General features: G+C 45.3%; 1 protein-coding gene across 4 annotated transcripts in view; it reads left to right on the top strand.

The window, feature by feature from the left end:
* Nucleotides 1-22,731, top strand: part of LOC126523421 (coiled-coil domain-containing protein 28B) — a 38,227-nt gene extending 15,496 nt beyond the window's left edge. For 2 of the 4 annotated variants that reach the window (XM_050172041.3, XM_055066793.2), the window contains exons 4-7: nt 960-1,020; nt 10,007-10,029; nt 10,405-10,522; nt 22,535-22,731. In XM_050172041.3, the coding sequence (XP_050027998.1) occupies nt 960-1,020; nt 10,007-10,029; nt 10,405-10,450 (130 nt within the window). In that variant the 3' untranslated portion in view covers nt 10,451-10,522; nt 22,535-22,731. Of the gene's footprint in view, nt 1-959; nt 1,021-4,659; nt 4,798-9,000; nt 9,895-10,006; nt 10,030-10,404; nt 10,523-22,534 lie in introns of those variants that run through there. The other 2 variants (XM_055066795.2, XM_055066794.2) reach the window with 2 other exon arrangements.
* Nucleotides 22,732-24,738: the final 2,007 nt, after the last annotated feature.

The raw sequence follows: 24,738 nt of genomic DNA, 5'->3' as shown, positions 1-24,738 counted from the left end.
ATTTAACCGTTATTTATAAAAATATTTATGGATCAACATCTTTTTATTTAAGAAGGAAGTAGAGAAAACGCTGCCAAAAGCAGAGAACAATTTCGTGTGTGTTGAATAATGCTTCTACAGTTATCAGTCAAGCCGCCTGACATATCCACTTCTCTGCTGTGCTTATGTAGGTATTTTTGTAACCTTCTGTGGCTGGCGCGGTACGTCTAGAACGGCAGCGTTCTGGCTCTACGCAGTTGTACCACACTATCGGCCATGCATCGTTACGCAACTTCCCAAATAACAATACGAGTCTGTTTTGGCACTTGGTAGAGCAGTTAATGTGGGATCCAAAAGAACTGTGATTGTTCCGCAAATGTATATATTTACAATTCTTCCAGAGCTAATTCAAAAAACGCTACTATAGTCGGATACAACTTAAATCTGCAGTGAAGCCCCGCCCACGCCCTCATAACTGTCGGCACTGTTCCTCCCGAAGTTGCAAATAATTCGTACTTTAAACACTTCCTGTTACCTAAACAAGGCGGTAACCACAAAAAATAAAATATTAGCATGTAATTTTACACGTTTTCTCTCGCCTATTATAGTCGAATGGCGAAAGCCTAATTCTTTATTGAACTGAAATAAAATGCTTGCTTCTCTGAAACTATATATTGTCAAGTTTGTTCAGTATTGTTTCTTTTTAAATGGTAGTCGAGATGTAGCAATGATTGGTTAAAATGATCAGATTTCTTGTTCTTCTTGATATCGTTGTAAGTAGACTGCACTGTAATGTGAAAAAAAATGTTTGAAGCCACCAGCATAAAATTGAGAGAAATTCATATAAAATGGCATGTCATTCTCACGGTATTGCAACGCCAGAGGACTCGTGGGTACTGTGCACTAGGCTCACCAGTGGTGAGCAGAGACCGACAGGCGCCTGTGTGTGTGTGTAGCAACGAGTCTGCATTGCCTTCCAGTCCAGAATCCGAGGAGGGACGGCAGCTGGCAAAGGACAACCTGACAAAGCTCATCGAGAATGTGAGTCTGCCTGCTCTTGCTGCACATTGCTGGGCTGCACATATTTTGCAGGGGGGGGACCAGTGAGGACGTCTGAGGGACAGGGACTTCCTCTCTTGTAGCTAAAGAGTCAGTGTGCCTTCCACTTTTTTGTAAGTTTTACTTTCAAGTTTTCTTTTGTGCGCCAATTCACACTGACTGTGTGAATTCACGCATGTTGGTTTTTTCAAAATAAACTGAGTTGCTAGTGAACGTCATTCCTGTCCTATCTCTTTCTTTCCGTACCACTTCTGCAATCTCCTTTGCAAGATATGCCTTTGCTGCACCGTACTGCTTCCCTATTACAAGTGCGGTGCAGTGTCTGATTGCATGTTTGATATTAGCCTTTGTTTCAATTTCTTTCCCAACTTTCAAATAACGAATTGAATGTTACCCTGTTTGATTTGACCATGAGTAAGAGAGCCACTACAGTAAAGCTTCGGCAATTATAACTCGTTTATTTGGGCATTCCAGATCATTGAAGAAAAAGCTGTTTGAATCATTGAGCACATAAAAAAAAATCAACTGATGATGTAAGCCATGCTGACAGTGCATTCATCTTTGGCTTATCTTGGCTGAAGGCTGTGTTTATGGCAGTGTGACTTCCTTGCCGAAACTTTCTATTGTACATGTTTTGAAATTTATATTTGTCTGTGTCGAATACATTGAAGATTACGAATACTAAAATTAAAACTGAAGTGACTATCTAATAACGTAACTTGAAATGTGGTCCTGGTGCAGCAAAACTAAGCGAAAAGAAGGCACAGAAAGAGTGCTAACTTGCAACTGAATTTATTACACAGAAACACCTATATTTTATATAAACAGGATTGACATGCACAAAACAATCACGTGCACCAGGCACGTACCAAGGATTTCTTTGGGGGGGTAACTTATCTATGCAAATGAGGTGGCAGGGGGTACCTTTACTAGAACAAATATGAATAATGGCTACCATTCGCTATAAAGGTGCTTAAACCTGCTAAAAAGAAATGAAAAATTTCGAGGACGCTTAAGCTTTGCCTTTAAGAGTGGAACACAATAGCAGTCAAAGACCCCTGACTGCTTTTTATGCTTCCCGACAACTGCAGCTTATGTAACTGTAATGTTTACTGGGAAACGCTGGCGGCGAACACTATGCACGAAGGAAAGCTTTCTGGTAAACGCATTATTGCTAAACTCTGGTAGTAATCGTCGTCACGTAAGTAGTTAGAGCACAGCACTGTTGTTGAGCACTTGAATTTCTTTCGCTTCACAGCAGCCTCCCACTTAGCTGAAAGCTTCTTGTCTTGTGGGAAGTAATGGAAAACAACATCGTCGCAGCCGCTGGTTTTCGTGCAACCCGTAGGCTGCACAGAACGCCGGCATTGTCGGCCCACCATTTCAATTGATGGTGCGCACATTAACTACCACTCTACATAGACACAGAGGAATGCAGGGTCGAGCGAAGCAGCTTATGATGGCACGCATGCAGAAACAAGCACGGTCAGGCACGGTTGCGGAGACTGCGAAGGAATGGAACACCAGTGTTGACGTCACTACGCCGCAGTTTCCAGTCTCCGCTAGCATCGTCAGCATCTGCAGCAGCGCGTGACGTTCGACAGGGGGTGGAGTGACAGCGCAATTTTAACCAACGATTGCGTCGCTCCTAAGTGAAAAATCCCCCCCAAAATTTTACCTGCATGGTTTATAAGGTTCCTGCATCCATAGATGAGCGTCTTATGGAATTCGACAGACTCTTCAGCTTCCCTTTAAGCACTCCCCATACATGGGCTGATCCCAAAGATAGTGCAATACCAGCCCGACCCGCGGCGGAGGTGAAGCAGGCGTTAAGCACTCCCCATACGTGGGCCGATCCCGAAGATAGCGCAATGCTGGTCCGACCCGCGGCAGAGGTGAAGCAGCCATTAAGCAGTCCCCATACGTGGGCCTATCTCGAAGATAGTGGAATACCGATCCCACCCGCAGCGGAGGTGAAGCAGGCGTTAAACTCCCCATACATGGGCCGATGCCGAAAATAGTGCCATGCTGGGCCGATGCATGGCGGAGGTGAAGCAGGCGTTAAGCACTTCATACGTGGGCCGATCCTGAGGAAGCGCAATGCCGGTCCGACCCGCGGCAGAGGTGAAGCAGGTGTTAAGCACTCCCCATACGTGGGCTGATCCCAAAGATAGTGCAATGCCGGGTCGACCCGCGGCGGAGGTGCAGTTCACCATTAAGGGACCCACATACACAGCTTCACTGGTTATCCTTCTTCACAGAGTGGAAGGGCACTGAGATCTTTAAATAAAAAAAATGTGGGTGCATAAATATTGATGCATGCATATTGCATGTTTCTTGTGGACGATGCACGCGGGCACCCCGACAAAGACGACGAACGCTCTCTGGCTCTTGAGCTGTCGGCTGAACTGGCCAGCGCTGCAGTTATACTTTGTAAATAGTCTCCACTTCTTAATACTTTGTTCACATAACATTTTGGTGGAGGGTGCCATTCCCCGTCCTCGCCATGGAGCTCCGCAGTGGCCGCACCGTCCTGCTTTCTGCCATAGCTTCTGGTGACGACAGCTTGTCACCTTCTACTCCTGTGACTCCAACAACAATGTATGTTACGGTTACCAATCCCCGCGATCCTGGCGTATTCTTCAGCCAAGAGAATGTTAACGTAGAGGACTGGCTCAGCCTGTATGAGTGTGTTAGCCAAAACAACCGCTGGGACTCTACCAGTATGCTAGCGAATGTCCTATTCTGCTTGGGCGGAACTCCTCATGTCTGGTTCCGGACACACGAGGACGAGATCTCTAGCTGGAATGCTTTCAAGGAGAAGTTCAATGACCTCTTTGGAAATCCCACCGGTTGGCAGCTGGCTGCTAGAAAAGAGCTTGCTACCCAAGTTCAGTCTTCTACTGGATCGTATGTCTCGTACATACAAGACGTGCTCGCTCTTTGCCGGAAAGTCAACGAGAAAATGGCCGAGGTTGACAAAGTCGGCCACATACTCAAAGGGATCGCGGACAGCACATTCAACTTGGTCTTCAACAATGTGTCCACCGTCGACATCATATTGTTTGTTGTTGCATGCATATTGCGTGTTTCTTGTGGACGATACACGTGGGCGCCCTGACGAAGACAACGAATGCTCTCCGACTCTCAAGCTGTCGGCTGAACTGGCCAGCGCTGCAGTTATCCTTTATAAATATACTTTGTAAATAGTCTACAGTTCTTAATCCTTCGTTCGCGTAACATTTTGATGGGTCGAGAGCCAGAGAGCATTCATTGTCTTCGTCTGGGCGCCCGCGTGCATCGTCTGCAAGAAACACACAATATGCATGTATCAATATTATTCACAAACATATGTCAAATTTGTTAATTTTCGCTTTTCATTTCTGTTTGGCTGTGGCCTCTGCTCTCTCCCTTAGTAGATAGCTTAATTTCTCAACTTCTAGCAACTCTTGTTTCCAGTTGCCAATTTTGCACGAAAAGTGCTGTACAATTAGGGAAAAACCAGACGAGGTAACGGATGACAAGTCATATCGGTTATGCGTTTAGCGGTTATTGCAGGGTTTGGTAATGGACGCTGTTTCACATTATTTTATTTTCTACCTTATCTAACCCATATCACAGGTATATGGTTCCGAGGATCTGCTAGCATCGCGGCGAGCCGCCACTTGAGGAAATAATGAAGCAAAAGGAAAAGTTAAACTCAACTGGCGTTTTCTCCGGCTGCAACTCATTCCTCAAGCATAGAGACCAGCTGACTACGAACTGAATCCGTTTCCTGGTCCCTGGATCAGTCTAAATAAAGAAGGTTGAACTAACGAAGCAACAGCGATGCGCGTGACCGTTGAATAGCTGAACAACTGAACGCTTCTCGAGTTAGTCACACGGGCACTGAATTGATGATAAAACTGGCCTTCACACCCTAGGTGATGCCAATAACTACCGCCATTCAGTAGGAGTGAAAAGCAGCAAAATGTTGACCACAGGATGGCTGTTAAGTCTCAAGACTTATTTGGCGGCACTTTAGGAATGTGTTTGAGAATTGGTGGCATAGGCGGGGACGGGAGGGTGGTGTCATGCCGCTTAATTTCGCCCCCCCCTGCCCCCCCCTGGATACATGGCTGACATGCACTACATGTGTAAAAGAAAGCTTAATGTTATCTTTGTGCAAACCGACAGGACATGCCGTTATGACAAAAAAAAAATGACAAATCACCATAGTGAATCTAAAGATTGGTACTTCTTATTGTGCAATAAGGCCTACGGGACACCGACACGAGCATCACGTTTTTTTTTTTACGGTATATGGTTCCAGCAATTCACGTGCCAGTAATCTCCGGCTTCTTGCCTAGCAGATGCGTGTTCCCAAGCTGCGGCACACAGCCGCACGAAGCATGATGAAAGGGCAAGTGCGAACCTGTTCCATTTTTCATCGATAAGCTGTGCTCCTTTAATCACCTGTAGCCATGTGCAAAAAAACTGAACTTGTAGTGCCTCGCAAAATCTGTTAGCAAATGTAGGCACACTAGCTTAGAATTGTTCCTCGCGGTTAAAACGCATCAGCCTGATATGCCATTTACATCCATTGTAACCAAGCACAACACCTGGCTGCTTTGTGTCAGTCAGTTTTTGTTAAAGGACTTTAACAAGATTGGTGCCGTTGACCCATTTTTCACTAAGGACTCCGCTCAAGTCATCGATTTCCTTAGTAGCAGACAGGACATTGGCCACGGATTTCATATTGACGTAGAGGACCTCTTTATTCCATACTGCATAATGAACTTCTGTCTTGCGTAAATAAAACATTGCATTGAGGGTTATGGTGGCATAGATTTTATTAACACTTCCAGCCTGTTCATTGGCAGTCTTGTGTCACTCTTAGAGTTTTACCTTGGCAGCATTTTAGTTTAATTTAACGACGAACTGTTCGTGTATAAGAAAGTGGATTTGCATCGGCTCGTGTGTCGCTCCTGTTTTATGCAACATTTTTTTTCCGACCGTATTTTACAGAGTGATGACACAGACACGGTCCTCGAGATTTTTAGATACGTTGACGATTTACTTGTGGTTTTAAAAGGTTCTGTGACTGCATCTCATGATGTAGATTTGGTTTCATTCTCGTTCAGACAGCACAGTTTAACTTGCGAACTACCGTCGAACATGCACCTGCATTTTTAAGATATCCGTATGATCCTAGGTGAGCGACATTTTTGCTGGCAATGTAGCCCACGAGTGTGAAAAGATTTACTTCTGTTTGATTTCGCAAACTCAAAATTTGTGAAAAAGGCTATAGTGACGATGTCTCTTCAGTATGCACTCGTGAAGTCTTGCTAACACGCGATGGAAGAGAGCTTTCACTTGCAAGAATTGTGGCTGGTTGCAGCCGGCTTCCCTACTTCGGTCCTAATAAGTGTGTCTGAAGTGCTGCTTCAGAGGTTGAAGGGTGTTAGCAGAGAAATAAGCCAGAGAATAAGTACAACAAATGATATACTCAACACAATGTGCAGACTTATACCAAGGTTTTTAGAGCACAGCTCTTAAGTGCCCATTCCTGCATCGAGCATAGGCGTCCTCGGCGTTACTGAGTGAATGAGCACAGCTAAGGATGAAAGAAAGTTAGCAAAGAGAGTGCGAGGAGGAGGGTATGGCGAAAGCATGAGAAGTGTAGTGCTGCGCAAGATGAGCTCTGTGGTGACGACCACTGTGAGGATGGCACCAGAGCAATGCGCCGTCGTCTGTTCATTGACGACGGCATCAATAAGGCATGTGGTAAGTGCGTCCACACATACCATATATGGAAAGAAATCCATGCTCGAGTGGAGGTCTGTCTGCGGCGGCTGCCGTGAATCATGCCCGTGCATCACCCGCATGCTGCCTCTCGCGATCTCCTGATTAGCGAGGCAGTCGCACCACACATTACCGTTTGCAATGTGCCGCACAAGACAGATTGTCCGCGCCAACCAATATATAGCAAAATGAAAACACGTATAGAGCTGCACTCAAATTTCGCATTAGGGAGTATCATAATCATCGGTGAATTTTTCATGAAGCGGTGCCTAGAAACTGCATAAGGGTTGACATGCCTGCTTAAATTACTCAGACGGTTAGGTGCATAATTCTCTTAAATTGTGTGAGAGCTTTAGAGGTAACAAACTTTTGCCTTCTGCCAAAGTGTAGTGGCTTGTTAATTACTTGAAGATGTCTTTTTTTCCTTTAGGTTTTCTGCAACGACACCAGTAGACTTTGAAATGTCACAGAATTTGAGAGTGGAAGTCTACAACACTTGCTGGAGGCAGCTGATGAGGCATGGCTTCCTCTCTGAAACTAAAGGAAAACACAGACTTGCCCTTCGGCTGGTAGTCTCAGTGCATGCATTGTTAACGGGCCCCTCACTAGGCCACATAGAAAATTCTGGTTATATGCTGAAAATTATTACGTGCCCTTTAGGGAGCAATTCTACGGCAAGAATTTTTCAAATTAGTTCATTAATAGCCGAGACATAAATATTTCAGTGCAGTGAACCAATGATTTCAGAAGGCGAGCTTCACCGCCCACATACTCTCGAAGATCACATGATGCATGCATCACGGATCCCGCCTTCTTTTCTTTTTTTTCCCTAGCTTTTTTGCTGCATGGCGCACTTCCACTGACGGTGTTGCGTGCAAACTGTTGCGTTTGTCTTGTTTTGCGCAGCGAATGATTCTGCACATTGTGCATGAGAACACCTGACTAGTGGTGTAAGTCAGTGCTACGTGAATACTGAGGCAGACACAAGTGGATACAGAGCATGATTGCGCGCGCGACTGCACGACTTGGGAACACGCACACGAAACTGAAGTACGTCTCTCTTGCTGTGGTGTGAAGTAAAACAAAAACACGCAGACATTCGGTTTGTGTGTTTTGCTATTTCTCTAAATTTTAACTCGTCTATTGAAGCAACAGATTACAAAAATAACAGATGTTGCCTTGAATAATTATCGAAGTTGCGTGTCACTACGAGCGACGTCAGAGCACAGACACATGTGCGTAGGCACACTTGCACACATACGTCAACCCTCAGTCTTGGAGTGCGGCTCCTGCCAGCAGGGGAAACGACGTTCGGTTTGAAATTTCAGTTCTTTCTGTGGTGCTTATTGGGGGCGAGGAGTTACGGAGTTGCCATCCGTCTAAAGCGCCTCGCTTGCGTAGTACGAGGGATAACGCAGCGCGCTTCTCATAGGTTTCGCTTACAGCGCTCAATAAGAAGACCACGCGGCAGGCCTGCTGGACATTTATATAGGTACTCTCAAAATGAGGGAAGCTTACGACTGTCGATATAATAATCTTCGGCAAACTGAAAGCACAGAATCCTTTACAGACGCTATCTCTTTGCCGAATACATACAGTGAACGCCACCGCGCGCGGTCTCCGTGATGGAGTCTCCGGAACCGGCTTCTTGCGTGAAAGGTAGGCTGAGAGTAAACTATGTGAAATATGTTGTTATAGTGGGCTGTCTGCATAACCAAATGGGACATAACAGAATGAAGCCTCAATGCAGCGATCGCACGGGTTCGCAGCGACCGACTGTGCGTCTGCATGTATGTCTGCGCACAATGTTTTGCTTTCGCTGTGAGCGCCTTTTCGCACCGTTCCATGAGCTTTAGGCTGCAGCATATGAGCATTTGACAGCACACTAGCGACCATTGTTGCGTTAACGCTGTCAGAGATAATTTTGTTATAGAGACTGCGGCGCCAATGGCGACTGTCAAGCCGTCGTGACGATTCAATCTTTTTTTGTCTTCTAAATTCTTGGACATTTCAATATTATTTCTCAAGTTGCGTTGCACTGTATGTTTATTGGTCTTCTCAGCGTGCGATTTCCCTCTGCTTCTTTTTCGTAATCCAGTGCATTAATTCATAACACAAACATGACCATATGCCGTGCCTTTTTTTAATATGTGCCTTACCGCTCCCGTTTCGTTCCAGTGAACTTGCCAGTATCTAGCATCAACAAGTTCATAGACCAAACCCTCCTGACATTAGCCGGACAGCGGGTGCGGGCGAGCGTCTCAGTGCACGTTTTCTGCTACTCACCGAACATCGCAGTCCCTGCGCCGTAGCAGAAATCTTCCTCGCGTCTGTGCTTGCTGCATATCCAAGTTGTAGCCGATGGCTGTTTGCTGGTTCTAAGTTTCGCCAGCCAAGCTTCACGCAGCTCCTTGCCCTGCGGCTACGTGTGAATAAGGCTCACACCGGGCTCCGTTGCGTACGTCCGGCACTGCGGCACAGAGCAGTAGCCTACCATGCTGCACGCCTCCAAAGGCAGCCAATACCTATTATAGTACTTTCAAATGTTGTCAAGCAGACACCCATTACGGTAATTAAAGCCGCACCACTTAATCAGAACCGCAGCGCAGGTGGGACTTTAAACTTCTGTTTTCAGCTTGCTTTGGCGCTTCCGAAGCAGCCGACGCAGCCGCTGTGTCCACGTGATCCCTCATGCCACGTCATGCCGATGGTGGCGCCAGCTTTCTCAGTGGTGGAGCTCGCCCCCAGTAGGGATGAAATACTTAGCAGACATGATTGTCAGTGCGCATTGTATGCATGACACTTGTCAGCTCAAAATGGCCTGACCTGATGAGGGGCCCTTTAAGGCATACTGCAGGCATATGCTTAAAAACCTTATACTAGAACCATCACTTGAAACTTTGTGTATTAGAACCAAGGTCTTAATTAAGGCACTGGAAAAAGATGCCCACAACATGACGAACTACAGAGACAGATTGTTAGAGTTTACCGCGTGGCATGGCTCACGTGACATGCGCAGTGTCTGCATGTATTTTTTCCTTAAGTGCATTAAAATTCACTTGTGAGTGTGAATTTGTATGTGTCCTCTTTATTCTTTCTGCTGTATTATTGCAGCGCTCTAGTTTCCAGATGTGATTGTTCCCAGAATTAAAGTCAGTTGTTCTTTTTTTTTTTTTTTTTGCAGCTACAGCACCTCAGCCAGTCCATGTATCCTTTTCATTGTGTCATGCTCACAATGATTTGTTGGAAGCTAGCACTCTATCTAGTGTGCCGTTCTGTGTCCCTGTCATTCTCTCTGCACCAAAACAAATTGGAAGGTGAGGGACCTACCAACAAGCACATGCAGCTGCCCTCATTGACTTCCTAGTCTTGAATTTTGGGTTTACAGGCATGTGTGGTAGGTCCTGGTTTCGTTTGCGTTCTTTCCCGCTTACAGTGTAGTCTCACTTGAGTAAATTCAGCATCTTTCTCGTCTGTTTTCTTGCTTCTTTTAACTGATTTCGCCACTTCTAGGCATGGTGCATCATATGGTAGCCCATTTTTCATCTGTGATCAAAACCTGGTCCTTGACCCTCTGCCCAGAGAGCAGCTGCAGTCGCACACCCAGGGAGTGCAGACTGATGTCTGACACTAGCTGGGGCGGACACATCCCGCCCTTGTCATCACTTCTGAGTGCCAGCACGAAGACTGCAGTGGCCGTGTAAGGGAACTCACTGGGCAGCCTTGGCCCTGTCTGTGCAGCAGTGGTTCTTTTCTGGCAACACTGGGAGAGAACAAAGACAGAGTTTACTACAATGGCACCGCAGTCTATGCGACATTTCCAGTGGGTGCTGTGCCACCACAGGAACGCCAGGATGTGGGTGTGCTTGGCTTGTCTCGAACATGGCTTGGGTTAACATACCATCACCATCACCAGCTTATTTACGCCCATTGCAGGACGAAGGCCTCTTCCAGCGATGTCTGGAGTCTTGTGGTAGCCAATTCCAAGTTGTGCTTGCAAATTTTCTAAGGTCATAGCAGTACAAACTAAAACGCATACACAAAGAAAAAACACACGTGACTCTTTTTTTGTTTGTTTTAGTTCGTGCTGCTATGAGCTCATGATGCGAAACCAACTGGCCCAATCTTTCACCTTCCTAATTTCATCGCAGCACCTAATTATCTGCTGTCCTCGACTGTCCTTCCCTTCCCTTGGCGTCCATTCTGCAAGTTTTAATAGTCCATCGGTTATCTGTCCTACACATTACATTGCATGCCCAGCTCCGTTTTGTCTACTTGACGTCAACTAGAATATTGGTTATCCCTGTTTGCTGTCCAATTCACCATCGCTATCTTGCTGTCTCCTAATGTAATGCCTAACATATACCTAATGATCGCGATGATCGGTCCTTCTCAAGTTTCTTTCTTGGCCTCCAAGTTTCTGCCCCACATGTTAGCATAGGTACTATTTAATGATTGTACGCTTATATTTTCATGAATGGTGGTAAGCTACTGGTCATGATTTGGTAATGGCTGCTGGATGCATTCCAACCCGTTTTCTTTTTTCTGCAGATTCCTTCTGATCATTCCCTATAAGTAACTGGCCTAGGCAAACATGCTCTTACACAGATAGATGCTGACTGCCAATCATGAATTCTTTTTTTCTTTTGCCAGGCTACTAAACATTACCTTAGTCTTCTGCATATTAATTTTCAACCCTACTCTTAGACATTGCTGAGGCCTTCGGACATTTCTTGCAAGTCATATCCAGCATTGGTGAACAGGACAGTGTCATCTACAAGCTGCTGAGATATTTGCCGTTAATCCTTGCTCTTAATCTACCCAGACTAATAGCTTGCACACTTCTAAGCATGCAGTAAATGCTGCAACGCTGCTTTTCTGCACATATGCAGCTTTATTTGAATGAAATACTAATAATAAATATTCTTTGCCTTTAATACTCGCTTAGATGATAAAGTATTCTTTCAAAAGAATATTATTGTTAATTTCACCATTGTAGGTTTTATATCGGAAGATAAGAAAAAGTCATAGTATCATTTTTAAAATTTTGTGCCGAAGCCTTGGTGCCAGCACATCAGCGGGCTTCTTGGATTTGCAGTCTTGGGCTGCTCAGGACTGCACAAGGCGGTGCTTTCAGCAAATGAGCATTGCATATGCAGCGCACCTCAGGCAGTCTGGGACAGTCCAGGATGACAAATCGAAAAATCCAAGAGGCCCCATTGTGACAGGATGAATATCAAAATAGTTTTTTTTTATTTGAGCCCTCGTGGCTGAGGGGATTTTTTTGGTATTATATAAGAGTGATCTGCTAATGCAGCTCACATTATGTTTCCCTTAAATCCAATAAGCAAACGAAGGAAAATGATACTGATGCAGAGTGAGTGCAGACCTAGTTTTTGTTGCAACTTTAGCTGCTCACAGATACTTTGTTTTAATATTCTTGTGTAAACCAGATCAAGTTATCGTGATTTAATAAACAGATGTATTGCATAATAAGAAAGAAAAATTTGCATTTTACACAATGTTTTAGTAAAGAATGGACTCCATTGGAATGGTCTTCAGGAAAGCTGTCATTACAAAGCCACTGCTTCCCGGCATTCCCATGCACACAGCAGCATGGCAATTTGCCCTATAAGAAACTGTGTGGCTGAAGGGATGTGTAGGACCCTCCGTACAGCCCTTTGTTCGCTGCACCCAACAATCTAATTATGCAGTGCTGCTCCTTCCTGCTTTCAAGGGTGCAGCCATTATGGTATAGGGCTGTCACATGACGTATTCCATAACACAGTTGCCTCTAGTGGAGGGCCAAGCAATGTCTCGGGTCACATTGGCTTGCAACAAGAGTATAAAACATTACGAAAATGTGGTTAAAATTTGTTTCTCCTTATAATTACATACGCACGTGGTATTTTGACCTGACTAACCCAGTGTCATATTGCCAGTGTGAGTGGCAGAGATGCTGATCGCCAAACAAAGAATGTGGGAGTGCAAAGCACGGCAAATACATAGATGCAGGCAGACAGCGAGGAAGAACCAATGTTTATGGCCGCAAGGGTCAATACAGAAGAGCAATCAGTGGTGTTACATATGCTTTAGAGAATCGCCACTAGAGGTGCGCCCCGCAAGACATATTTTGATACCGGAACTAATACACAACACCACACTCAATCTTGTAGTCTAGTGTTCGATGAAAACTTGCCTGGCAAGTAAACATACTGCTGGCAAAAACCATGCACTCGCCAAGGTTAAAAGGAAAATAATGAACATGACGGTTTGGGTCCCGTACTGGTCCGTTGGACACAATGAAGATGTAAGCATGGCCGCGCGACTATTTATGGGTGAGGTGGCGCAACGTGTGGGTTTATATCTCGGGAGGATTATCCCATGTACCGTTGATTGTGTGCTTAGTTGATTGAACATAGTATGATTCTAAAAGCAAATGGGCAGATAAATGTTTCTCGATTGCGATGACGGCTGCCAAGTCCCAGTCAGTGCTGTGTCCGGTTAGTCCCACCAGGGTGTTCGCGGCTGTGTGGCCCTTGGCAGCGTCATTCATGTGTTGTTCCAAGCGCCGTTTAAAATTTCCACTCTCGCCGATGCACAATGCATCGCACTGCTTGCATGGTATCTTGTAGATCACTCACGGGTAGTCTGTGTACTTCAAAAGGCCTTTTGTGCGAACCATCTGTTGGCCAAGTTTTCGTGAAGGCACGTGGGTGATTTGCGCACCATAGCCCCTTAAGAATTCTTGCAAGGGCTTTGCTTGTTCCCATGGTGTAAGGGAACTCTGCGTGCTTCACTTTTTCCTTCACCGTCTCATGGCGGGGCTGTGCTGATTTGCGCTCCTGCATTCTGAGCAGTTGTGGAGGGTAACCGTTGTTCAACAGTTTCATGACCGCGTCTATTTCCATCAATAGCAGGTTATTGATGGTTAGAAATTTTGGCGCTCTCCGAGCCCTTCTGAACAGCTAGCATCATCGATTGGGTTAAAGAGAAACTATTTTATCGATTTCATTTTTACGTTTCTCTTTTCTAGCGCCATTGTAGTCTGGTGACGAGCACTTGTAGTTTCGAAGATAGCATGGATGTTGCGTACCATTGCTCTATGGAAGCTGAGAATTTTGACAGATTCCGATGCATCTGGGCTCGAATTTCCGGATGATGATAGCAGCACAGACTTGAAAAACGTCTTCGTCTTGTCAGACTTTAGTACGGACAGCGAAAGTGCGTCTAACCGCCCCGGAACATCAACGTACACCTGCCGGTGATTTTTACTTTCTTCTTGCACCGTTTTGTTGCTGTCGTGCATTGATCTAAGTGTATCCGGCGTGTTCCAAAGGTCGCAGTTCTTATCTGCAGGGTGTCACCGTCGTTTGGGCAGGACTGAGCGATGGAATTAATCGCTGGCAGCCGTGCACAAAGATGGCCGGAAGTGGACCTTGGCATCGCATTCCGGAGTGCTGCGCGGCGGTTCGCAAGGGCTAATGTTTTCCTCTGTATCTAAAGAAATTTTGTACATACAGAGCTTATATTTGCAGTATTGTTTCACATGACCGTTATGTGGAAAACATATAGTATTCCGATTTTTTTTAGGCTCATTTTGTGCAAAGCAGCATAGATGTATTTATAGATCTTTTTAGTTTTCGTTACAATTTTGTTGTTTTAGTAAATTTTTCCATACTATTTTTAATAAATAGGTTGGTTGAAGTTAGTACCGTTGGAAAGATAATTCCTTCCTCTACAATTTGATACCATACACTTCAACATGAAGCATATTCTATGGCAGGAAAAGCTTTATTTCCTAGACCACCTGAAACTACTGATTTTCCCACAGTCACGAAAGTGTTAACAGGTGCCTTTTCATAACCTGCAGCTCTTGCCTACATTTCGTGGGCCTGGGGCAGACGCGGAACGCCCGGGAAAAGAATGCCGCTGCGACGGATCACTTTTGCCCAATTAGGTGTGTCGAGTCGAAGCCGAGGTACTTTCCTGTGTATGTTGGCTTTCTGTACGCACTAGTCCTGGAACCGCTTGGAGTTCTCTCTATGAAGACATCCAGGAAGGGAATGCACCCATTGGTTTCCTCTGCAGCTGTGAACTGTATGCTTGGCTTGAAGGAATTTAGGTGCTCGAGGAAATGTGTTGCGTGCCGGCAACGGATAATACAGAAGCAGTCGTCCATATATCTTGGAAAGAACTTTGGTCGCGTCCCGAATGAAGATAAGACGGCACAAACGACGGGCACAGATGCACCTATCACTGCCAAATACCTGCTTGTAACACTCCTTGTAAAATACCCTTTGAAGCACACGGACTACCTGGGAGTCATCTACAAGATACCATGCAAGCAGTGTTGTACATCGGCGAGTGAAAATTTTTAACGGCACTTGAAGCAACACCTGCATGATGTCGCCAAGGGCCACACAGCCGCAAATGCCCTGACGGAACTTCACGAACTAACTGGACCCAGCATTGACTGGGACATGGCAGCCATCATCGCAACTGAGAAACACCTATCTACCCATTTGCTTGTAGAATCATACTACGTTCAATCAACTAAACGCACGATAAACGGGACGCAGGGTAATCTTACCGAGATATACACCTGCTCATACACCTCGCCCATAAATAGTCACGTGGCCATGCTTGCATCTTCATTGTGATCAAGGGACTCGTACGGGGCCCGAAGCGTTATGTTCATTATTTTTTGTTATCCTTGGCGAGAGCATGTTTTTTTAGGATGCCGCAATATTATGGCAAACATCTGCATAGATTGCTTCAAACTCCTGGTGTTGCAACTCATGGGGTGAGCTGCATTATGCTTGCTGTGTGACATTATGGAAGTTCAGAGTTTATGGCACAATGTGTACCACATAGCACTAGCCACCACTAAGTGAAACAATAAGTATGTTTGTTGAAACTATAGAGCAAGATAGGAGTGCTGACTCAGATGATGTGTAAGCTCATAAGGCTGCTCGAAGTGACACAGAATGCATCTGTCAGTCCCCTATTCTTTTATTAATAACAATGTTATCATAGCAAATCTTGCATCAGTGCAGCTTGTATTTTTCAGTGTTTAGATCGCCCATTTAAAGTAAAATCCTTTCTTGCACACACCAGCCTGTATCACCAATCACCTCTTTTGGCAACATATAATTGGAAAAAACTACCAAGGGACATATAGGAGGTCATATAGAAGGACATATAGGCGGCCTGTCCGGACCGGACAGGCCGCCATTGGAATCTGAACCTGGCAACGTTTAACGCTAGAACTTTATCTAGTCAGGAGAGTCTAGCAGTGCTATTGGAGGAATTAGAGGGCAGTAAATGGGATATAATAGGGCTCAGTGAAGTTAGGAGGACAACAGAAGCATATACAGTGCTAAAAAGCGGGAATGTCCTGTGCTACCGGGGCTTAGCGGAGAGACGAGAACTAGGAGTCGGATTCCTGATTAATAAGAATATAGCTGGTAACATACAGGAATTCTATAGCATTAACGAGAGGGTGACAGGTCTTGTTGCGAAACTTAATAAGAGGTACAAATTGAAGGTCGTACAGGTCTACGCCCCTACATCCAGTCATGATGACCATGAAGTCTAAAGCTTCTATGAAGACATGGAATCGGCGATGGGTAAAGTCAAAACGAAATACACTATCCTGATGGGCGACTTCAATGCCAAGGTAGGCAAGAAGCAGGCTGGAGACAAGTCAGTGGGGTAATATGGCATAGGCACTAGGAATAGCAGGGGAGAGTTATTAGTAGACTTTGCAGAACAGAATAATATGCGGATAATAAATACCTTCTTCCGCAAGCGGGATAGCTGAAAGTGGACGTGGAGGAGCCCGAATGGCGAGACTAGAAATGAAATAGACTTTATTCTCTGCGCTAACCCTGACAATCATACAAGGTGTGGACGTGCTCGGCAAGGTGCGCTGCAGTGACCATAGGATGGTAAGAACTCGAATTAGCCTAGACTTGAGGAGGGAACGAAAGAAACTGGTGCATAAGAAGCTGATCAATGAGTTAGCGGTAAGAGGGAAAATAGAGGAATTTCGGATCAAGCTACAGAACAGGTATTCGGCTTTAACTCGGGAAGAGGACGTTAGTGTTGAAACATTGAACGACAGTCTTACAGCATCATTAAGGAGTGTGCAATAGAAGTCAGTGGTAACTCCGTTAGACAGGATACTAGTAAGCTATCGCAGGAGACGAAAGATCTCATCAAGAAACGCCAGTGTATGAAAGCCTCTAACCCTACAGCTAGAATAGAACTGGCAGAACTTTCGAAGTTAATCAACAAGTGTAAGACAGCCGACATAAGGAAGTATAATATGGATAGAATTGAACGTGCTCTCAGGAATGGAGGAAGCCTAAAAGCAGTGAAGAAACTAGAATTGGCAAGAATCAGATGTATGCGTTAAGAGACAAAGCCGGCAATATCATTACTAATATGGATGAGATAGTTCAAGTGGCTCAGGAGTTCTATAGAGATTTATACAGTACTGCATACAGTATAAACAGTATACAGCTTCAGGTGGTAAACCGTACCCTCCAATTGAACTAGGCCCTCGAACACATCTTCGTAAGGCTTCGCAGCATCGTAAAGCTCTAGTTGCTCGATAGAAGAGACTCTTTGGAGTAAGCCTAACTCTTCAGCAACTGCGCTGCTCAATGTCACGGGAACTTCGTCTTCCACCACAAAAAAGTCTGTCTGAATCTTGCTTCCTCTTGTTGCAAGTTCGAGACGAACTTGTTTCGTTGCTTTTTTCTGACAGCCAAAGAATGTGTTTAAAACTATGTTACAGTCGTGTGGCTGCTTGTTTGTTACTTTCTGCAACTGGCTGCGCGCGATAATTGAGCAGGTTGCGCCTGTGTCCAGCTTGCAAAAAACTGGTTTTCCTTCTATCTGAACAGTAGCCGTCCAGCGATAGTCTTTTCCTCATGAAAATGAGATACTGTTTCCAACCAGAACTCACCTAGCATTTCGCCTTCTTGCGTTTCAATAGATGGTACCTTTTGATCTTTCGAGTGAAATTTTTTGGGCATCTTTTTGCAGGCTATGGCGAAGTGATTCCTTCCGCCGCATTTTCTGCATGTGCGTCCTTTTGTGGGGCAGACATGGTCAGTCTGATGAACCCTTGCGCACTTTGTGCAACGCCGACCTTTTGCCTCAGATAGTGCGTTTATCTCGGCAGTGTAATGGCTTTTGGGGCATGCCTGTATTTCTTTGCACTGTTCCTTGCCATGTTCTCGCGAGCGACACATTTCTACAGTCTTTGCAAATTAAGCATTTTCAGAGACGAGCTTTCCTTGCAGCTTTCTGTCTCTTATTCCGAGAATAATTCTGAGCATGCGCTCTTTGAGTTCCCCAAACTCGCAACTTTTTGCTAGCACTTGTAGGTCTGTTAACCAGTTGTTGAAGCTTTTGCCCTCATTTTGGTCACGCTTTCCAAAACGAAACTCGTGATAGGCTAGGTTTAGTGTGGGCTTGTAAAATGCCTCAAATTTAAGACTTCTGCGTCCTACGTGCCTTAATCCGGTGCAAAACCAAAAGTGCTATACGTCTTGCGCGCGTCCTCTCCGATAATCACGAGAAAAGTGGCTGCCTGTACCTCTTTGGGTTGCTGGTTTAGGTACGTTGCCGTTGCGAAGAGCTCGAACTCCAGGCGCCACGTCTTCCAACTTTGCCATACGTCTCCTTTGGTGTCCAGGACTCTCGGCGGTGGCAGTAGTGTGGTGACTGGGGCGCTGGTCTACTGGCGCTGTCCCCTGTTCTACATTCTCGTACAAGCCCGGACCTTCGAGCCGTCCTTGTTGGCTTGCTACTCGTCCGCTTTTCTTTCACCGGCTGCGTACATCGGCCGCAGTTCGACCACTTCTGACACCATGTGGTTTGCACGCATCATGTGCGTCAAGAAAAGGGCGTTTAGTGAACGGAACACACTCGTATATTATATATACATACTATCAAAGGGGGCGTTACAGCCAACTGAGCGCGCTTGTGCATGACAGTGCATTGCGTCACAAGTACCAGTGGCACCCACGACGATAATGGAAGAGAGAATAGTCTAGAGGAATTCGAAATCCCACAAGTAACACCGGAAGAAGTAAAGAAAGCCTTGGGAGCTATGCAAAGGGGGAAGGCAGCTGGGGAGGATCAGGTAACAGCAGATTTGTTGAAGGATGGTGGGCAGATTGTTCTAGAAAAACTGGCCACCCTGTATACGCAATGCCTCATGACCTCGAGCGTACCGGAATCTTGGAAGAATGCTAACATAATCCTAATCCATAAGAAAGGGGGCGCCAAAGACTTAAAAAATTATAGACCGATCAGCTTACTGTCAGTTGCCTACAAACTATTTACTAGGGTAATCGCAAATAGAATCAGGAACACCTTAGACTACTGTCAAGCAAAGGACCAGGCAGGATTCCGTAAAGGCTACTCAGCAATAGACCATATTCACACTATCACTCGGGTGATAGAGAAATGTGCGGAATATAACCAACGCTTATAATAGCTTTCATTGATTATGAGAAAGCGTTTGATTCAGTCGAAACCTCAGCAGTCATGGAGGCATTATGGAATCAGGGTGTAGGCGAGCCGTATGTAAAAATACCGAAAGATATCTATAGCGGCTCCACAGCTACCGTAGTCCTCCATAAAGAAAGCAAGAAAATCCCAATAAAGAAAGGAGTCAGGCAGGGAGCTAAGATCTCTCCAATGCTATTCACAGTGTGTTTACAGGAGGTATTCATAGACCTGGATTGGGAAGAATTGGGGATAAGAGTTAATGGAGAATACCTTAGTAACTTGGGATTGTCTTATGACATTGCCTTCCTTAGTAACTCAGGGGACCAACTGCAATGCATGCTCACTGACCTGGAGAAGCAAAGCAGAAGGGTGGGTCTAAAAATTAACCTGCAGAAAACTAAAGTAATGTGTAACAGTCTCGGAAAAGAACAGCAGTTTACGATAGGTAGCAAGGCACTGGAAGTGGTAAGGGAATACATCTACTTAGGGCAGGTAGTGACCACGGATCCGGATCATGAGACTGAAATAATCAGAAGAATAAGAATGGGCTGGGGTGCGTTTGGCAGGCATTCTCAGACCATGAACAGCAGGTTGCCATTATCCCTCGAGAGAAAAGTGTATAACAGCTGCGTCTTACCAGTACTCACGTACGAGGCAGAAATTTGGAGGCTTACGAAAAGGGTTCTACTTAAATTGAGGACGACGCAACGAGCTATGGAAAGAAGAATGATGGGTGTAACGTTAAGGGATAAGAAAAGAGCAGATTGGGTGAGGGAACAAACGCGAGTTAATGACATCTTAGTTGAAATCAAGAAAAAGAAATGGGCATGAGCAGGACTTGTAATGAGGAGGGAAGATAACCGATGGTCATTAAGGGTTATGGACTGGATTCCAAGGGAAGGGAAGCGTAGCAGGGGGCGGCAGAAAGTTAGGTGTGCGGATGAGATTAAGAAGTTTGCAGGGACGACATGGCCACAATTAGTACATGACCGGGGTAGTTGGAGAAGTATGGGAGAGGCCTTTGCCCTGCAGTGGGCGTAACCAGGCTGGTGATGATGATGACCAAGGGACACTGTATCTGCATTGATCATGTTTTTCTTCACGAGTTGAAGCTGCTTCCTAAATCTGTGTTTATTCTCGTGCTCAGTACTTGCATATGTACTTTCCCTGCTATATATAAAATTGCAACGGAACAGCAATGTCATTTACTACTGTATCTTACTAATGTTCTTTCTTTGTGCATTTGTTGTTGTAACTGTCCCCTTCCCCCACTCTTTGTTATGCCCACAGAAGCCTTTAGTAACTATATGCAGAAATAAATATTAAAAGATAAAATCAAATTCTCAGTACACACTTTCCAAGGAAACAAATTTTGTGAGGCTCTTGCTAAGGCATGGGTGGTGTATATTTTATATGACAGTCAAATATAAGGCGAATGGAAAATGTTGAGTTTGTGCATGTGCAAAGTGCTTTCTTTCATGTGGCTACCTGAGAAATGGAGCAAAGGCAAAATGTTAGTGCAGTCTTCTCTCAAACTTCACTCTACTATAGATATAAGGGGGCATGCTAGGCTCAACTTTTCAATCGTTTACCCAATTTTATTGAATTTTGCAGGGTAGATTATCTTGTCATTATAATACACCTTAAATTTCTTTACCCCGGCACAAACAAAACACAAGGTATCATCATCATATTGAACACTTCCAAGTGTCTGCTTAGGAAAACTCGTTTAAAAAATAATAGCGACTAGACTCGTTGGTTTTGCAAAGATACCTTCTAGAGGGTCTATAGTAGTTCGTTGTATTTTCTAGCCATTTCTGTAAAACAAATCTGATCACCTGAAAACGAAGTTTCTTCTTTGTGTTGTCATCATATTTCAAATATCTAATGGTCTCGTGGCATAAAAAAATGTAGAAACTTAGAAGTACCTCATCATGTTCTTGACAAAATTTAGCTCTAGAAACCATCTTAAAAAAATTTGCTTTGGCAAAGTAGTTTCAGAACGACAGTTTTCCGAAAGGTGATGTTACGCCCAAAAATGCAGATTGAGAAAAATCAAACATTGCAGAACACATGCTGCTGTATTTATGGTGATCAATCAAAGGCCCCCGTGGCACAAGTTGGGCCCTATTCTTTAGCATGATGCCATTCAGCAGCAGCAGCACTCAAGTCTTCTTTTTTTTTTTTTTCAGCTATCAAGTGCCCTTGTATGTGCTTAGTTGCTTGCTGGATGCACTTCTTCGCCTGGATTCCATAATCCAGCTTCTTGAGCACTCTCTTGATGCCGTGTTCCTCCAGATAATTACATCCACACTTGGCATCTTGACCCTACTAACCCACTGGCATATCACTTTCATCAGTCATCCAACTGAGCCCAGCCAAGGTTATTGTAGTCTCCGCTGTTCTCAGGGATGCCAACTCAACCTTCTGGCACCTTTTACACACTGACACATTGAATGATTCATTTGCATGCAGAGTCCGCATTTTGAACATCATTCAAGGAACTCTAACTTACCAAGATCAACGTATCGAGCCACTGGCCCTCGCAAGTGATGGGTAGACGGTGGGTCGTTGGCACCAACGATTTGCTGGCGTCAAGCAGGGCCTTTACCCGATTGTACTCCAAGTATTCATGAGTTGTAATTTGATTCCAATCCACCGATCTGTGAGTCACTACCAGTTTGCCAGGCAATTCAGACTCACCATGATTGAACATATGCTTTCTTTTTGTTGTTGTAAGTACATCCACCAAACTCAGTTTCAGTATCGGTTTGCCACTCAACTCCAGCCGAAAATATTACTTCGTTGCTGCACATTATGCTGCAGGTCTTGTATGGCCACAGAGTATAATGTTTTGAATGAGGACACTCCTTACACATTCAGTTTCTTTCATGCTGTGCGGTCGTGTTTTGAAAACAGCATTCACGTATGCTTCCAATGGCAAGCACGTGCCGCCATTACATGAAAAAAAATATACATATAATTATGTTATGCAGTGCAAATAGCGACAAAACTTTGTGATAAGCTTCTTCATTAGTCTAGAAATTCAAATGAATAGAAATCTAAACAATGTGTTTTTGGTGAAAATGATGATTTTGACCCCACATCCCTTACAAATGTATACATGGAGCCCCAAATTTTACAGTAAGCTTCTGCTCACTTGTATTGTTCATTGCAGGCATGGAAGATTGCTTGGAGCATGAAGAATGACCTAAGCTGCAAGTGTATATACAGTAATGTTCTGCCATGTACGTTGCAAAGTCATACTGTGAAGCGTCTTCAGCTTGCAAGTACTGCAGCACTGTGCAAAATGAACTTGTAATGCCTGCCACATCTGCTCTCTGAATAAACGGCACTGTATATTTCAATAAGTGATTGTTTGCACAGGTTTTCCTGTTTTAGTTGGGCATCGTAATATACAATCTTAGTGGCAGCAGGTTTAATATAGTGTTAAAGATCAGCATTCGCTGTTTATTGTCCGAAGGATGCAGGAACAATGTGCAGGTGAAATCAAGTCTGATGGAAACCTGGTTAGGAGGAGGCACAGTTCGGAAAGACAAAAGTAATTGCATACAACAACGCTCACATCTTTGCCCAGCGGCTCTGTTCCCCTCTTCGGCAACGCTGATAAATCTTCTGCGTTGCAAAGGACGGCCTTTGTTGAGCGCAGCTCGTTATGACCCGAGCTTGACAGACCGCATGCACTTTGCTAACTATTAAACACAAAGTGGCGGCCTGTAAAGAGGAGCAGAAGGGGGCGATCATGAAGGTGGGGTTCCCTAGAAGATAATGAACCAAATGGTGGAGAACTTAAATGCTTTGAGGTGTGGCTTCACGGCGGTGCGCTCCCTTGAAATGCTGTTTCGTGCACCATGCTGCTGCGAAGGCACACCTCAAGGCAAAATTTGCACATAACCCGCACTCCAACTTTACCATTAATGTTTTTAAGTTACTGGTGTGGGTTATCTGCATGAAAATATTGAAGTTAAAAATTGGACACTGACTGCAAAAGTTAGACGTCTCTTGTGACTTTTGTAGTGCAGAAACCATGTTGTGAAATATAGAAAAAGAGCAAGAAATGCCCACACATAATGATTTGATGAAGTCAGTGGAACTAAAGAATGACTTCAAATCTAGAACCTTGTTAAAGTGCTTAAACAATGCCTCCTTTACTAGATGCCTGCCGCGTCGCTAGTCTTCCCATTGGAGCGGAGGTCCCCATAGTTCGGGGTAGTCGCGGAGAGACGGCGCTCGCAGCCGACCCACTTCCTGTTGCGGAGGAAGTGACGATTACTAGGCTGGCGCGCGCTTGACCAACGCCTCCTTTAAAAAGATGCCTGCCGCGTGCGCCGAAAACCTGCTGCCCTTACCTTTCCTCTTTTCCTCCTTTCCACTCGAGGCGGTAGCTAGCGATCGTTGCGGTGGTCGCTTGCAACACATGCGCGCATGCGCACATCACCGCATGGCAGTGCAGCCGGCGCGGCCGCCGCGACACCACACCGCCCCAGTCCCCTTGGCGGAGATAGGGACGTAAGTGGCGCCATCTCTTGACAACTGACCGCAACTCAAGGTGCGACGGCTACAATGGGTAAGCGAGCGACGCCGCAGGCATCTTTCTAGAGGAGGCGTTGGCTTGACCAATGGCTTGACGAGAGACCGCGGGTCCTGCCTCCGGGATCGCAACAGACGCTGCTGAAATCTCGGAGGCAGGGCTACGTGATTTAGGTTTGCAGCGGCCACCGCAGCTGGCGCTCGCAGCCGACCCGGGTTAACCCAGGTGGGGCAAAGAGGAAGACAAAGAAAGGAGCGCCGAACTGAAAAAGCGGCTCGACGCGCTTGAGACGCGGGCAGCCGAGAATGTCGGGTCAGGACACCAAAGCGGTGGCAAAGACTCAGAAAGTAGGGTAGACCCTACAGGCGAAGTGGGAGGCAGGGAGCCAAAGCAAGCGGACCGTTTCATCGGGTGAGGAGGATACGGCGCGCGGAGAGCCTTTCCTCCTCTCTGGCTTGGGCGATCCGGCGCGGCGCTGCTTGAAAGTATTGCTGTCGCGTGCTGCGGAACGATTTCGAGATGTTTTAGATCTTACTTTGTGAAATTTACGCCATGTTCGTTCATATAAGGTCGTCAGGGAAGCCTTTCGGTGCATCGGTAACTACTGTAGGCAGAAATATGTCTTGTGGGCGCAAAAATGTGACGCGCATAATCAGCCGCGATGTACGCGCATATCAGTCGCGGTGCGTGTATGCGTTGTTTACTATATTGCTTATATCGATTTTAATTCAACAAAGAAAACCGGCGTATCTGTATTAGCAGCATTAAATGGTAAATCAGTTCACTGTCTGATCGATTGGCGTAGGGAGTAAAACATAAAACATAAGAGC

This window comes from Dermacentor andersoni, chromosome 6 (assembly GCF_023375885.2).
Source record: "Dermacentor andersoni chromosome 6, qqDerAnde1_hic_scaffold, whole genome shotgun sequence".
Lineage (NCBI taxonomy): Eukaryota > Metazoa > Arthropoda > Arachnida > Ixodida > Ixodidae > Dermacentor > Dermacentor andersoni.
Note: the sequence above shows the minus strand (reverse complement) of the source record. Positions and strands in the feature narration are given on the sequence as shown.